Source organism: Colobus angolensis, unplaced genomic scaffold (genome assembly GCF_000951035.1).
Source record: "Colobus angolensis palliatus isolate OR3802 unplaced genomic scaffold, Cang.pa_1.0 Scaffold5, whole genome shotgun sequence".
Lineage (NCBI taxonomy): Eukaryota > Metazoa > Chordata > Mammalia > Primates > Cercopithecidae > Colobus > Colobus angolensis.
Genome location: NW_012118487.1, coordinates 29,288,034 through 29,305,083, shown reverse-complemented (window position 1 = coordinate 29,305,083; position 17,050 = coordinate 29,288,034). Strand labels below are relative to the sequence as shown.

The following is a 17,050-nucleotide window of genomic DNA, read 5'->3' as shown; positions in this document are numbered from 1 at the left end:
ATAGTTGAAGATACTAGAAGATTTTGAATGTTATCACGACAAAGCGATGATAAATGTTTAAAGTGATAGAAGGTAATTACCCTGATTTGAACATTATAAAATGTATACAAGCATTGAGACATCACATAAGTATGTACAATTACCGTATGTTGATTATGAATTTAAATTTAAATTTTACAATAAAAAATAAACTAATCAACCTAATGTTTGACACTCTCCAACAACTAATTATTCCATAGCTCTCCAATACCAATTATGTTATTTTCTGGCCATAAACCCATCCAGACCTGCTATTTGCACATGCCGAGCATTTGCACTTACTTCTCTTTGATTTGAAATGTTGTTTCCATTACTCTCTCTCAGTCTATGTCTTTCTTTGTCTTCCACATTCAGTACACAGCTCTTCTTCTCTAAAAAATCTTCCACACTTGACCCTACCTGGCCCTCCAAACCAGTCTCCTTGATGATCTCTCATACCTCCTTTAATACATTATGTTCATGGCATGGCATCAATTTATATTTATTGAAAAATGTAAAAATATATATATATTTCAGACAATCAGCTATGTACATTCTGTCTCCATAATTCATAAATTATCTTAAAGCAGAGTATCATATTTCATAAAGTGACAGGGCTATAATACATCTAAAAGATTGACTATTTGTTTTACTAGTGAGGCAAGAAGACTAAAGCTTTTAAGTGACTTATCAGAGTTTACATGTCTAATTACAAGCAAAAGTGGGACCAGAACTCCCAATGTTCTACTGGTATTTCTGGAACAAGCCACTTTTACTTTTCTAATTTCTTCTGTCTTCCAGCATATAGGAAATACCCTGGTATAAATCAGGTAGCCTCAAATGAAGCATGAAGAAGCATCAGCAGGAGATAGTGCCCAAAGGAGAGAACATTGAGATTATTAGGCTAGCGCAAAGAGCACCAGATCTCCCATAAGTTGATCCCACGGGGTGAAAAGCAAGCTAGATCATAGGCAAGTGAGTGGGCTTAGAGACATGGCTCCAATCATAGCAGAGTGGCTGAAGTGCGATCAAGAAATCTGAAGCAGCTGCAGCCTAACCACAGTGACTGAGCATGCGCATTAAGGTTGTGAGGGAAGAGGAAGAAAGATGGCTGCTTAGGGAACACACAGGTTACCAGACCTGAAACAACAAGGTTAATTTCCAGATCCCACCCACTAACCCAGTCAACAGAGTACATCACTTATTTTATCCCATCAGTCTTGAGCAAGGTAGGCTCAATCTAGATAGAATGAGCCTAAAGCTTGAATATATTCAATTAAGGGAACTATGTAAAACAAAGTTAATACTAAGCCCTGCCCAGAGTTTGCACTTATTGTGTAAGATGATACAGAGATGGATAGATAAGTGTTGACTTGTTGACACTGCCCTCCTCTTCTTCACATTACCAATTTTGCAGAGGGTCACTAAATTCTGTTATCTCCCTGTTGTATCCCTCAACTGGATATAGGGCAAAACGAAAATCCACATGGGACTTGGCTTACAATATAATGGTTGATTTCCTGCTAAAATGACAATAGCTTCTGGTCAGTTTTCATCTAGGGTAAAATTGTTTAGGTTTTATACAAAATATTTTAAGAAATACCTCTCCCTACTAACTGCTCTGTCCCAGTTGCACATTTTGCTAGGTATCACTCCCTAAAAGTCATTTCATTTCGGAATTGTTTAATGCTAAATCAAGCAGCTAGTATTTTTGGTGTGACACAGAGGTGATGAGTTCTTCAAGGGTCTTGCCTAACTGACAGCTGTCAACTAGAAATGGATGCATAGAATGAACAATTTGGCAGCATGCATTTTAGCCTTTAGATTGCACTTAATATTTTTAATGTATGGTTGGTTTACTATTATCCGAATATCTCTACATGATGAAGGTCTTATTGAGGTTTTACCAGCCTCTCGCACTGGGACTTTCCCAGGTCTACAATCAAAAAAACACATCATAAAATGGCTTTTTCTACTGTTGAAAATGGTGATTGTGAAAAGGTTCAGAAACATGGACAGAAGCCCTCAAGTGCCATTACCCAGTTTTAAAACTGGGTATACCCTGGCTGATGCTGAAAAAAAAAAAAAAAAAAGTCATGGTTTATTTCCCTCATGGTAGGATGGAAAAGCCACAAGATTGTTGTGGATCTGTACAGTGCGGGCAGGTTAACAATGCTTGTTTGGTTTGACTCACTAGGTTGGTTTGAGAAGTAATTTTCAAATAGAAGTTTTTGTTATTATTCAAAGAGCCTCAATAAGATTTTAAGAAGAGATTCAAAGATAAGAAAGGGTATCAGCCTGTATTAGCCTATGTCTAGGGTAGAAACCCCTGACATGCTCAGCCAAGTGGAGGCATTGACATCACAGATTCTGTCGGGCCCAGAGTGCAAGTTTATCATTTAACAATGTAGGCAGGAAGAGAAGGCTAAGAACATACACTATCTATTTGTTTTTAAAACTCTTTAATAGGTGTCTTCAAACTGCAAAACAAGAGAATGAGAAAACACACTTTAATTCAAATCTTAAGAGAATTCTATTTCAGTAATCTGGTTAAAAAATAATAATAATAATAATAATACCTAAAGATTACTTAGGGGAGTCTTTTGCTACAATGCAGTGGTTCTCAACCAGGAGTGATCTTGTCCTTCAGGAACATTTGCCAACTGCTGGAGACACCTTTAATTGTTGCAACTGGAGAGTGCTACAGGCATCTAATGGGTGGAGGCCAGGGAGGCTATTAAACATTCTACAGTGTAAGGGACAGCCTCTCACAATAAGGAATTCTCCAGTCCATAGTACAAACAGTACCTAACTCAACGTATGGCCAGGGTATGCTATATTCACTTTTGGGTTTTGCCACCAAAATACTTCTATAAAACTAATATGCCAGATTCACTGCCTTTGCCAAAAATAAGACAGAAGTGACACCCTGAGAAAACAAACAATGAAAATTATTCATTCAGATAAACATCTATTTTAGTAAAACCTAATAGATTCTTAATAAAATGAGAGATGATTTGGAAATTTTGCCCTAATAATTTGAGAAGATTTAAAATACATTGTTAACGAGTACTTCCTGGCTAGCGGCCCACTAATTGTATGTATCTGTGATATGCACTGTGGCAAAATTTTCAAAGTTTGCACAATAACATCAGAATGATTTTGAAGACCTCTGTATCAACAGCTTACTTTTTATTGACACCTCCCAAAGCAAGTTCTTCAATTTTACTATTAAGAAGCTTCTTATGGGTCCTCCTTCTGATACTGCCCTTGACATGTTCCACAGCATCCTTCCAAAAAACTACTATTTGTAAATAAATTTTTTAAAAATCCATGAACCACCCACATAATAATCTTAAAATATTTCAAGTATTATTAAAAGCAGTGAACATTTTATGGGTCTAAATTCAGTTAACCATAAGCATGTCCATCAAAAGAACAATGTCTTCACTAAATAAATCTACTGCTAAATGAATAAGGACTTGTGAAGATTTCTATAATTCTTCTTTCATGGAATTAATTATATCTATGGGGAGAGGAAGCAGTGTTAGTATAACCTTTTAGCCCTTATTTAGAAATAGGCTTATTATATTGAAGTCAATGGTGTACAGATATGTAATCCAAGCAGATTCTACTTGTATATCTACAAGTAGGGAGCATTAACCTCAAAAATAAATTCCTCATGTCAAAGAGCTACTACTCATTTGTTCCAGAAATTCATCAGCAAGTTGCAAAATAAGAATGACCCAGTCTGGTTAAAAGATAATGCAGTCTACAGAAATGTTCATTGCATTTTCATACTTTTTCCCCAACTGGTCAAATAATAAAAATCACTATATGAATGACTGACAGTTAATAATCACCTGTAATGCAGTAGGACCTACACCCCTCACTATGCCCTGTGCTGGCCATCAGAGCTACCTTGTTGCATACATATTTTGCTCCAGAAAAGCAAGGCTCAGCCAAGAGTCAGCACCTGCATAACTCTAAAGTCACAGGGGACCTGTAATTTAAACCCAGGCCGGCTTTGTTCCAGGACATCCAGTGACACGTCATCGTCTCCATTGTAGCAAAATTCACAAGTTCAAAAGGATTTTAAGTTGTTTTATTCCTTTGTATTCTTCTTTCAACAATATCCTATTGTTCGAATTCCCAAACTCAAACAGTTTATAAACGATTGCTGTAGTTACACTTTAATTCCTACCCCATAGTTAATTCCACAAAGTCATTTTGCCCTGTGTAATTCCATTCTTTTCCTAGTCCTATGTCACAAGGGGAAAAAATATGTTTTTGCTTATGAGATATCTCTAGCTCAATTTCTTTCTGGTAGTGTATCTTTGATCAGTTCAGACATTTCTCAGAGTTTGTATACACCCTCGTTTGTAGATATCCTGTGTGTTCTCTGAAACTTTATTGCTGCTTAGCTTTGTGTGTGTGTGTGTGCATGCACACGCGTGCGTATGTGTAAAGAAGGAGATTAGGACATTTAGAGAAGGAGGGCGGGGAAGAGAGATCCTGAGAATAGAAAGGAGGAAAGAAAAAAAGAGGGAATGGAAAGAGACAGAGAAAGGAAATGGGAGTGGAAGGAGGGAGGACTGCTTTGTAGCTGCTAAGATTGCAGACAGAAATAGCACACAACCACCGTGAGCTGTGTGCGATTCAGAAACCAAGACCAAATTTTGTTCACTTTCATTAATCAGTTGCTCAGAGAGAAGGAAATGACATCTGGTCCTGTCTTCTTCTACATCTTGATTATTGGAAAATATTGTAAGTATGCTCAGTATCTAATTTTGTATACCTTAGTATTTTGTGGAATAACCACAAGCACAAATGTTTATTCCTTATATTTATGCTTTTAAGATAAAATGCATTTACTGATAAAATTGTAATCTCACTTCAGAATTGTTCTTCTTAGTAAATGTCTGGTATTTGTATTAAAAACTGTAATATCTTATCATAGTCAATAGTGAAGCAAGACTGATGTGCTATGTAAACCTAGGCTTCATAATAACCAATTCATATAATTGATATTATAAGCAACATTATAATGTTTAAAGAGTAGTAATTCTTAAACTGTATTCAAGGAATATGTTCATTGAAAAATCCTAGGAATGTCCTCACATTTGTGCCGGTTTCTGTGTAGTTGTAATGCTCTGTCGCCCTTATCCTTTGTGATTTGCTATCATAGGTGTGCTTCTGGGCAGGGAGATGCATTCTTAAAACTCTTTTTATTCAGCAAGATTTATCACTGTTCCTTGAAAGAAAAACAAGGGAAAGCACAAAGCAATGAAAAACATAGGCTCACAAGAAGCTCCAAGTGGGCATGTTATTTTTACTGTAATGACAAATTTTGTTTTCTCTATGTGTGCTGTGGTTTATTTTTCAGAAAATCTTTTTTAAATTCAAGGGAAACAGCTGTTGCGTGTTAAGCTCCATTTGAATTATAGTATGTAGATAGAAATAAAATGTTTTTGTTTCTTAGGTAATAAATATGAAAAAGTCAAAGCCAAACCAGGAACAAAACTTTCTGGGTATCTTTAGTCCTTTATGATTCCGGGAATGTGGGCTTTCACTAATTTAGAAGTTAACAAGCCTTTTTATAGTTCTGTCTCTTAAAAGTTTGCCTAAGTTTTGTTAACCCTGAGCTCTTCTATTAAGGAATGTCTTTCAATCCTGACTCTCCCAATTGCAATGTGTCAAAGTGATTATATTTTCCTTTTTCTCCTTCTTTCCTCCTTCCCTCTACTCCATCTTATCTAGAGTTAAAATTAAAGGATGGCATCAAAACCACAGAAACTATTCAGAATCCCAGGGAAATATTCTAGTCCTAGCTTTCTCCATCTCTAATGTTGATTACTGACATTCCTATTTTTTAACTGAAGGGAAAACAATAAATTGCAAACCACCACCGAAAATGTAATGTTTCTAATTATAATTCCATGTTTAAACTACCAGAGCTTTTGATATTTGTGGCCAACAGCTTCAAAAATAATACCATATTTTACCATCCCTATTCTATTTCAATGAAATGAATAGATTAAATAAGCCAGAGGAGTATTTCCAGAATAGTCATTCTAGTATAAAGAATTTAAGGGTATATAAAAAGTGTTTAGGGCAGGTTGAGAAGCAAGTTTGACCACTGTGTTACCAGTCATTTCAGGTTAGGAAAAAAGTTCCATGTTTACATGTACCTTTTTGTTAATAATTATTTTCATGAGCAGGAAATAATAATAATGGTGGTCATGATGATGCCAAAACCCTCTGTCTCTTTAAATTTAGCTTCTCTTTTGATTCAAAAGAAAATTTGGGAATGTAGTGTAAGTTGAGAGCTCCAAGTTCTCATCCTTCCACGCCTTCCCCAGGAAATGAGGGCATAAACATTTGCAGCAAAGTTTGGCAAGCCAATTCCTGGCTACATGGTGTTAACTGCATGTTAGGGTGGGGGAACACTTGTCAGGGACCCCCTGAAATAGCACCCACAGCCAGGGTTCACCTTGAGTTTAGCCCCTCACCCAGGCTTCATGTAAGTGAGAATTTCCTGGGCACACAGCAACGGAAATCAACAACCACGCATGAGGACAAATTCTTAAACCTCTGTAAATGCCCCATGGTGGTTGTTTCTCTGTGTGTTTGTTTTGTTTTATTTTGTTTTTATATCCACTTTCCTGTTACGGGAAAGGCGATGTGATATCATGGAAGACACCTAACCTAAGATGTTTAGCTGCACTACCATGTACCAGTTCTATGGTTTTCAGCAAATGATTTACCTCTTCTGAGCATGTGAAATGGGAATCAAATCCTTTACCCTGTCTACCTCTCAGACCTGTGTTCCGTTCTTTGTTACAAAAATTACCTTCTGAATCTTCACAACAACTCTATTATGTGGATACAATTAAGCACACAAGGTAGGGCATTCAGTGCCTTGTCACAAGACCCGAGCTAATAAATGCCAAGATTGGAATGCTTTCAAAGCCCATACTCTCTCCCCTAGACTATGATAATTCTCAATAGCCATAATGTGTATAAATGGGCTTTGAAAACTATAAAGCCCGTTACAGACGTAAGCAACTATTAGTCATCCTTTCAACCAAAAATACCTATGCATGCCAGAGCAGTGACCATGCTTTATTCACCTATCTTATTAAAGTAAGCATGGTGCCTGCTCTGAAGGGATAGAATGGAGAAGGCTGCAAGTTGATCTAAAATTCAATTCAATAAGACAAGTGCAAAAATTGAGGTCCACACAAACAGAGGTGACATTAAGACTTAGAAAAGATTTCCTTTTAGCGTTAAGAATTTTTCACTCTTTAAAAATCCTTCTGTCCATAGTCTAATTAATTGTATTGTGCCAATGTTAGTTTTTTAGTTTTGTAATGTACTAAAATTATGTAAGATTAAGGAAAGCTGGGTGAAAGCTGTATAGGACCTCTCTATACTATTTTTTCAACTTCTTGTAAGTATATAATTATTACAAAATTCATAATTAAAAAGCAATCCCCAGGACAACTTGTATTTTAAGTTCTTATCAGACAATGCTTTATTATTTCTTAAATGATTTCACTAAGCAAAACCATTCTTTTACTTAATGTTTTAGATAGGCAGGGAACATGTGAAGATACAGGAAATAGAAGGAGTTCAAACATACGCTTGATCCACTTTAGTATTTTGCCAAGGACTGGCCCAGCTTAGTAAGGTCCTCACTTTCAGACTCCTAGAGACACTTACCAGGCTACCTGGCCTTTGCTTCGGATCCCAGTACTCTCATAACTTGTAACAGTTTTCTTCTGTAACTATGAAGAAGAGAAAAGGAAGAGACAATTCCAGAACAGACCGTTAGCTTGGTTAGTACATGGAAAAAGAGAATGTGGGCATATTTATCCAATTCCAAAAGATGGGAGAATAACCAATATACAGACCACGGAGGTATACTGTGTTCCGCCTTATACTTTGGGGGCGGTTGGGTTTTTTTAATTTGTATAAATTTATGGGGCATGAGTGCAATTCTGTTACATGCCTAGATTGCATAGTGGTCAAGTCAGGACTTTTAGGGTATCCTTCACCCGAGTGACATGCATGGTACCAGTTAAATAACTTCTCACCACCTTATATTGTGGGGGCTGCTGGCAATTTTGTATTGTTTTTACTATGTATTTTGAATCATATTTTTAAGTTTCAAATGGAAGGAAAATTAATGAATCTGTGCAAATGCACCCTGATCTACATAAAGGGAAATTATTATGTTTGTGAACTAAATAGTCTTTCAAGCACAGTTTCACACATTAGTACAAACTTGTTAAACTAAAATGCCTGGAGTTGAATATTCTAGTTAGGTTTAACTTTTTGTCTGAAAAACTGTAAGCATTTAGACCATTTGATTTCAATCCTTATGTTTACGGGTGTAGTTGTTTTTCTATTTCCCATTTATTGAGAGGTCTCCATGGATAAGGAACAATGTAAGTGCTCTACAAACATGATCTTATTTTATTCCTATAATAACCCTATGAGATATTCTCGCTTTACAAAATAGGAAACAGAGAATGAGAAATATCTGGTAGCATTCCTGGCACCACTTCCTAGTAATGATGCAAAGGAGATTTGAATCTAAGTCTATCTCCTTAAAAAGCCTATGCTGTTAAACGTGATTCGATTCTAACACTTTCTTAAATTATAATGTAGAATTTAAAGTGACCTTAACAGACCCCTGACCTAGCTCACTGGCCTTCAAACAAGTTAGATCTTTCTCTATTTTAGATATTAATCCATAAGGAAATATTGACCAGTCCAAGGTCTCAAAGCTGGTAAATCCGGGGCTTCCACCACCTACGGTGAGGGCCTCCCCATCCAAGACAAGTTCAACAAATCCATGCTAGGAGTTTATATATCTCCTCTTATGAGCTGGTGCTATCTGCTTTGTATACATTCCTCAGTGTACACCAACAACTGATGAATTAGTGTATGTAAATAATATGAATATATAGAAAGCACTTTTGTTTGCAGCACATGACACTTAGCTATACATATAGCAAGTGCCAATAAATATTGACTTAATTCCTATGTTAGCTTACCTCTTCCTCCTCCTGGATATTTTATTAGCCCCACAACCCCAACAGGTCTATTTCCTGCCTATGTGTAGTGATCCAATACTCTTTCATCTTTTTAAATTCTACAGCTTCATCTATTTCTGTGATCAGAACAACAAGGACCCAACACTAGACCAAAAGCTCTTTGCTTCTTTGGAGATAAGCAGGGGCAAGTTGTGAATATTTCAAATTTAGGTTTTGTTCTCTATCACAACAAAAATAAATATCAAGTGGAAAAAAGGACAGTGTAAAGTGAGATATCGTGTTGTTCATGTTAGAAATTGGTATTTTCCTACTAAATAACTGTATTTTATAGCAGCCTGGGTATTATTAGATTTGTTAAATAGATTCATTTTATAATTATTTCAGTACTACCTAAATTAACTGGGTCTCCTGATTTCTTCAATCTTTTATGATAATGAATATGCCTTTTGAAAATCATCAATGTTTTCAAAAAAATTCTGAGAGTTAATCTTGGGGAATGGTACTCTTGGGACTTTTCACCAGCTGGTCTAGGCCACCTGGAGCCCTTGCCTCTAGCCATTGTGCCAGCAACTCTTTCCACCTCTCTCTCACCATCATTCTTCCTTAACTCCTCCTCCCAGATTGCTCCAGGAACTCAAGTTCTCATTGAATTCCAGTGCAGATGGACACAGCTCTCTCTCTGTCTCCTTAGCTCCTGTTTCCAAATGCAATCCTACGTCTACGTTTAGACAGGGTGCTCAGTTGAACAAAAATGTTACCCACATGATTAGCTACAAATGAAACAGAGATAATCTGATATATTCTTTAATAGTAAGATTCACACTTAAAAAAACAAAAAGCTGTTGAGATTGTAAATAATTTTTTTGTTAGAGGATTGAGTATCCACTTGAACTGAGAGGCCATGTAATTATATGAGTTATTCCATTGATTAAAACATATAGTTGATCAGGCGCTGTGGCTCACGCCTGTAATCCCAGCACTTTGGGAGGCCAAGGCAGGAGGATCACTTGAGGTCAGGAGTTCAAGACCAGCCTGGCCAACATGGCAAAACCTTGTCTCTACTAGAAATACAAAAGTTAGCTGGGTGTGGTGGTGGGCACCTGTAATTCCAGCTACTTGGGTGGCTGAGGCTGGAGAATCACTTGAACTCAGGAGGCAGAGGCTGAAATGAGCCAGGATCATGCCACTGCACTCCAGACTAGGTAACAAGAACGAGACTCCATCTTCAAAAAATAAATAAATAAATATATATATATAAAATACATGTATGTGTATAGCTATATATAAAACTATAAAAATATGTATATATGTATAGTTATGCTGTTGTCTCCTACTAATCTTTTCCCTTGGTTCTCATCTAATTCATTTAAGGAAAAATGAAGTTTCTTTTTTCACTTCTCACAGTCTGATCCTCGAGCAAATTGCTATTACTTAGACAGTTTCTATTTAATGTTGCTCAAGTACTATTTTTAATTTCAGTTTCATAAAAAATCAGATTTTTTTGAGTTGGAAGGCAAGGTAAAGCTATAAAGGACAACATCCTCATTTTTCACATAGAAAGAAACTAAGGCCATATAGCTGTGTTCCCTTTAGTTTTCAGCTCCTTATTCTTAATTCACTTTTAAAAATGGGTCTCCAAATTTCATATGTAGGACAAAAAGGGCAAGAAATATCAAAAGGGTAAAATATCACTTGAAAATAGAACCTAGACAGAAATTATTAAAATGAATTTATTATCAACCAAAATCCTAGCCTCAATGATTAAGACTTTCCCAATACACTAAACTAGTATAATCCCTCTTCACATATCTACCTTGTAGAAAAACATTTAAATCATTCTCACAACCAAGGAGAGAAAGGTTCTCATGGCACCTGCCCATCACCATGTTTGCAGCCAGGCCCAGAGGAACTTTAATGAAAGGGACTTTAAAAATGCTTAGAGTAAGGCGGGGGGCAGTGACTCATGCCTATAATCCCACACTTTGGGAAGCCAAGGCAGGTGGATTGCTTGAGCCTAGGAGTTCAAGACCAGCCTGGGCAACATGGCGAGACCCCCGTCTCTACAAAAAATACAAAATTTAGCCAGTCGTGGTGGCAAGCATCTGTAGTTCCAGCTATTCAGGAAGCTGAGGTGGGAGGATCACTTGAGCCTGGGAGGCAGAGGTTGCAGAGAGCCAAGATGGTGCCATTGCACTCCACCCTAGGCAACAGAGCAAGACCCTGTGGTCAGAAAAAGAAAAAAAAATGCTCAGAGTAAGTCAACACCCAGTGGATATCTTCACTATTAATATCTCCTCTCCAGTCCATGGTCCTATCCTATTCTCCAGACAATAGAGTCATCTCTAAAGATGGCAGCCCTTTTCATCACATGCCATGCAAATCATGAATTTGGCCGTTGGGGTCACCCCTCTAAGGTGAGAGAGGCTTCATGTGCCACAGGTTGAAAAATGAGACTGAGCATTGCTACAGCAGAAGAAACTTTGCCAACTTCTCAGGAGTAATTTATAGGCTATCAGAATTTATCAGACATTTCTAGTGTCCAGAGAAATGCCCTCTTTTTTTCTGGGTGCCCCAGATAATGTAGGCACCAAATACCTCTGTGCTTCACCACTCCCATAACCTCTTCCTTGCCACCAAAAAAGAATGCCATCTCTTCTGCCTTTCTGCCTATGCAGGTGCCAGAGAGGGCGAACAGTGGAGGCCCTGGTCGAAGGGAGTCGAATATCGCTAAACTTACTGTTTTCTTCCCTCTCCCCACCCCAGCACACACAGTTTCCTGAGACAGAGTAACATGTTTCAATCCTCATCTTTGTGGGAATTGAAAGGACACTCACAGAGCAACATAGAGCATCCTCACTGTTACGTTAAACGACCCCAAGGTATTCATTCCTGATATGGTAAAACATAAATCCCACACTGGTTGTAAACTCTGCTATCATTAAAGTCTGATCTCTTTTTTCGCTTGCTTGTTTTGTTGTTTATGAGACAGGGTTTTGCTCTGTGGCCCAGGCTGGAGTGCAGTGGTGTGATCACAGCTCACTGCAGCCTCAACCTCCTGGGCTCAAGTGATCCTCCCACCTCAGCCTCCTGAGTAGCTGGTACCACAGGTATGTGCCATGACGCCGGCTAATTTTTGTATTTTTTGTAGAGATGGGAGTTTCACCATGTTGCCCAGACTGGTTTCGAACTCCTGGGCTCAAGCCATCCACCCACCTCAGCCTCTCAAAGCTCTGGGATTACAGGCGTGAGCCACTGCTCTCAAACTCCTTTAAGTTTTGATCCTGCTACATGCTTGGTTTCTCCTCCTTTGCTTCTCTCCCACAGATTGTCTATTTAGTGCCAAGTGAACTCCCTGCAGCTTTCCCTTTCCTGGTGAAGCAACCTAGATACTGGCTTCCAGTTCTAATTACCAGTTCCTCTTTCTCCCTTAGCGCTTAATTTCTCTTTCCTCTCTTAATGATTCTCTGTATTCCTTAGTCTCACCACACCTTCTGACAAAATACTCACAAAGAGAAACCTCCTGTCTTGGTCCCAAATCTTGCAACCCAAATTCTTATTTCTACTCATTTCCCTAATAAATACTTCCTCCTCATGAATGAGGACTTTCATAGGGAACAGCTGCCTGTTAAACATACTATTTGCAGATTATAGCCCTCCCTCATTTTGCAGTTACCTGGGTTCATGGACATTTTTAGTTGATTTTTTTCGGTGTTGTGTAAATTGGTTCCAACAACTGATCCTAATAACACAAGCAAGTTATGACCCTGCAGATTCTTGTAGTTGTAACCATTTAAACAGATAAATCTTACTTTACAGAGTTTAAATTAAAACAGTATAAAATAGAACATGCAAATAGATATGAAATGACAAATTTTGAATAAAATTTATATGTGTGTGTGCCTGGATCTAGTGAAAGAAATCAGATAAACTGCTCTGGGAAGCTTTTTTGGAAGCTTTTTCCAGGCACATATTGCAAGTATAAGTTAATGAAAATAACTGTTCTCAGGTGCATCACACATTGGCTTCTGAGATACAGCACAATCCACTCTGCCATTGTCTTCACTCATAAAACCTCGGATTCTTTTTATCCTCTTCTCTCACCCTCTGTTGCTCACCCCAGCCTTTTGATATTTTAATGGGTTTTTCCCAGAGCAGGCTAGAAATGTTTGATTCATTTTCAATGGTCCAGAAGATTTGCCGTTTTTACTTTCTCAGTCGTGGCTGATTTGCTGGAAATTGCAAAACTGCCTCATGGTTTATAAATGTTTCTACTTTCTCACACATTTCAAACTTAGACACAATGACATCATCAGTCATGCTTTCTGTTAGCTTCTTAACCTCCATTTAACCTCCCTCTTTGTGTTAAGATCAGGAGAGGTGGCCAGTTTAGCAAAGTCAAATTTAGATTTTTATTTCTGCCCTTCTAATTGCAGTCGTTACCCCTGATCCTGTGAACTTGCGGCATAGCAGTTTAAGCTCCTTGGTCAGGAAAGAGGGACTGCTTTTGTTTGTTGATATTTTCTCAACCACTGAGCATTTGTCTTCAATGGTGATCCAAAATAATGTGGCAAGTCATTTGTCTATCAAATCCATTTTAATGGGAAAAATCTGTACAAGCTTTTTGTAGCGCTTCTGGCTCTTGGGCACCTTTTTTCAAAGTTTCTATGCTAGAAAAAATAGCAGGTTCAATTTGAAAGCCCCACACCCTCTTCTGTTCTTCAATCCCCTAGAGGCTTTGAGTCTTTTTTGAGACAGGGTCTTGCTCTCCTGGCCCAGGCTGGAGTGCAGTGATGCAATCTTGGCTCACTGCAAACTCTGCCCCCTGGCTCAAGCAATCCTCCCAACTAAGCCTCGCAAGCTGCTAGGACTACAAGTGTATGCCACCATGCCTACCTATTTTTTAAAAAAAATTTTATAGAGAGGAAGACACACTACATTACTCAGGCTGGTCCCAAATGCCTAGGCTCAAGCCGTCTGCCTACCTCAGCCTCCCGAAGTGCTGGGATTGAGCCACTACACCTGGCCTGCCTTTAACTCGTCACTATTTCTCTCTCTGTGATCCAAGGCCCCTTGGCCTCACTCTCTGCCCCTCTGTTTCCTCCAATCACTCAGCCCCTCACTCCTGATCCACTCCTGACACACACGTTCCCCTACTCCACAGGGTCATCTCGAACACAAAATTTACTTCTAATTTTTTCAGAAGAATCCACCCTTCAGTTTTTGTCCTTTTTTTCCTCAGAAAGCATGGGGTTGGGGAGGGGTTCGGGGAATGTTAACAAAGGTAATGCCAGCATTCTCTGACATGAAGTTTGAGGGTGGAAGGGAATGTTATAAACTACTACACACACACACACACACACACACACTCTTTAAATCTTATGCCATCATTAACATGAAGCATACCAAATCCAGGTACGATATATAGTGTAAACATTTTATTGTTTATAGACCACAAACCTCAGATGTGCAAAAATTGCATTTTATGTTTCTATGACTAAAATTCAGAGCTCATGACTCCGAAACAAAATAATAGAACATTTAAATTTGCTAATTCAAAGCAGCTCAGTTTTAAAATCAGGCACGTTTTCTTTAAAATGCAATCTGGGTTTGTTTGGATTTTTTTTTTTTTACATTTGGGGGTATATGAGCAGGTTTGTTACATGGGTATATCGTGTGATGCTGAGGCTTAGGCTTCTAATGGTCCCATCACCCAAGAAATGAACATAGTGCCTGATAGGCAGTTTTTCAGAATTTGCCACCCCCTCCCCTTTTGGGATCCCCAGTGTCTCTTGTCTCCATCCTTTTGTGCATGTTTACCCATGCACCCAGTGTTCAGCTCCCACTTATAAGTGAGAACATGTAGCATTTGTTTTTCTGTCTCTGAGTGAATTTACTTAGAATAATCACCTCCAGCGGCATCGCTGTTGCTGCAAAGGACATGATTATTTTATGGCTGTGTAATATTCCATGGTACCATATTTTCTTTATCCAATCTACCATTGGTGGACATCTAGATAGATTCCATGTCTTTGCTATTGTGAATAGTGCTGTGATAAACATATATATGAGTGAAGGTGCCTTTTGGTAGAACTGTGTATAAAATACAATCTCAATCACTTAAGAAATCTTACCTTCTCTACCCTTTTACCCTTCTGACCAACAGCATCTGATTTCGGTGACAGCTTCATAAACATCAAAATTGAGGAGGCAGGTAGACAGGTGAACATCTCCAGTCACTTTGCCAGCTACTCCTGATGGTTAACTCACTCTGGCAGGGATGGGTGACACCAGCACCCATCAAAGCATTCAACGACTCTTCCACATTGTTCTCCAGCTAATCCACGTGCTTATCACCAAAGACCACCATCTGCTCATAGCCTTCTCAGGAGAGCACAAGAAGCCCTCAAGTGTCCTTCCTCACCTGTTGGGAACTCAGGCAGATTCGGGGCTGACAAAGGCCCTGGGTCTAGCTCACCCATTCACCATTGCCTCCCTCACATCAAGACCCTGCTTCTCCTAGAGACTTGCCCTTTCATTGAGCTGGACTTTAGGATTTGAGACAAGAATCACTTCTGCTTAGGCAGTCCCCCAAATTCTCTTAGCAATTTCCACCTCCTCCCTCCCCCTACAGAGTTTTAATACCAAAGGGACAGGGTGCTTCCTTCTCGCATTTCACTCTCAGCAGGTTCAGGAAAACTGCTTTGAGAGCATCATACATGCTTAACCCTTAACTCTCTCTAGAGGCTGTGGAAAGACTGGATGTTCTGTGTCCTTCATTACTAGATCTTAATGTTCAAGACCAATATGGCAAATAAAAGAAGTAAATAAAAAGAAAGAAAAAATATTCGTCTCTCAAGCACCTGTATTTTGCCATTGAAAGCCATGACTCTAAAAAGCTTTGGAATTTAAAGCCAAGAAGCTGAGGACTCTAGAAAGTTTTTTTGTGTTCTACCTTCCCTGAGCAATAAAGTATAGTCTAAATGTCTAGTTTTAGTGGTGGAAGAATAAAAAAGGAATAACCATGAAGGAAGCATACATGGACATACCCTAGAATCAGTAATTATAAACACAAAGACACAGTAATTAGAAATAATCATTATAAAGAAATACCTTAGTAAGAGATGCACTCTTTTTATTTGCAAATCATATCATATCAAATTTTTAGCTCTTTCCCAACACTGTAAAATAGACACAAGTGAATGTGTATATTTACCCTTACTCTCAAGAAACTTCTATAGGAGAATCAGAATTTTCAAAACTTGCCTAATGATAGATAGGGTTAGTCTATCTTTATTTGGTCATTTATTTTTTAAGTCACACACAAAAAATGTGCTTACCCTATTTGGATTCTAACTCAAATATCTTGGCTCAAAATTCTGTACTCTTTCTGATACCAATTTTCCCTACTTTTCTATTCTGCTGCCCATAGTGGTTCCTCATATTTCACTTACACCTGCCTTTCATGTAACTTTTATTTTTAATCTCTTTTCTCTACACTTTTCTATATGTTTTTTTCTATTGCTTTAATCAACACTAATCACAATATTATAGATGAAAACAACAGTGTATAAAAGTGTTATTCAAAGTGTGAAAAATCCCAAATTATTAGGCATATTTATTAAATTTCTCCCACAAATTCTTTCTGAGGCAATGTCTAAAACAATAGAATGTGTAATAAATAATTGGTAGGAGTAAGGAATAGTCTCACATGACACTCTCACCCCCTAGAAACTACTCGATCACATTCTTCTCTAATTAGTCTCCCAGGGACCTACACCACTTTTAAATTTATTCTGGGGAAATTGTGGCAGATTTTTAATGTATATTATAATGTGCTTTATTCTATGTACTTAGATACACAAAGTGTTCTAAATCAATGTTATGATATTCTGATTTTTTTTTTTTTTTTTTTGAGATGTTTCATTCTTGTTGCTCAGGCTGCAGTGCAATGGCGCGATCTTGGCTCA

General features: G+C 38.1%; 1 protein-coding gene across 7 annotated transcripts in view; it reads left to right on the top strand.

The window, feature by feature from the left end:
• The first annotated feature begins 4,472 nt into the window (after positions 1–4,472).
• The window catches only part of RXFP1 (relaxin/insulin-like family peptide receptor 1), a 127,239-nt gene continuing 114,661 nt past the window's right edge, over positions 4,473–17,050 (top strand). For 4 of the 7 annotated variants that reach the window (XM_011959706.1, XM_011959707.1, XM_011959705.1 and 1 more), the window contains exon 1: positions 4,473–4,785. In XM_011959706.1, coding sequence (XP_011815096.1) covers positions 4,737–4,785 — 49 coding nt within the window. In that variant the 5' untranslated portion in view covers positions 4,473–4,736. The remainder of the gene's footprint in view (positions 4,786–17,050) is intronic. The other 3 variants (XM_011959708.1, XM_011959709.1, XM_011959710.1) reach the window with 1 other exon arrangement.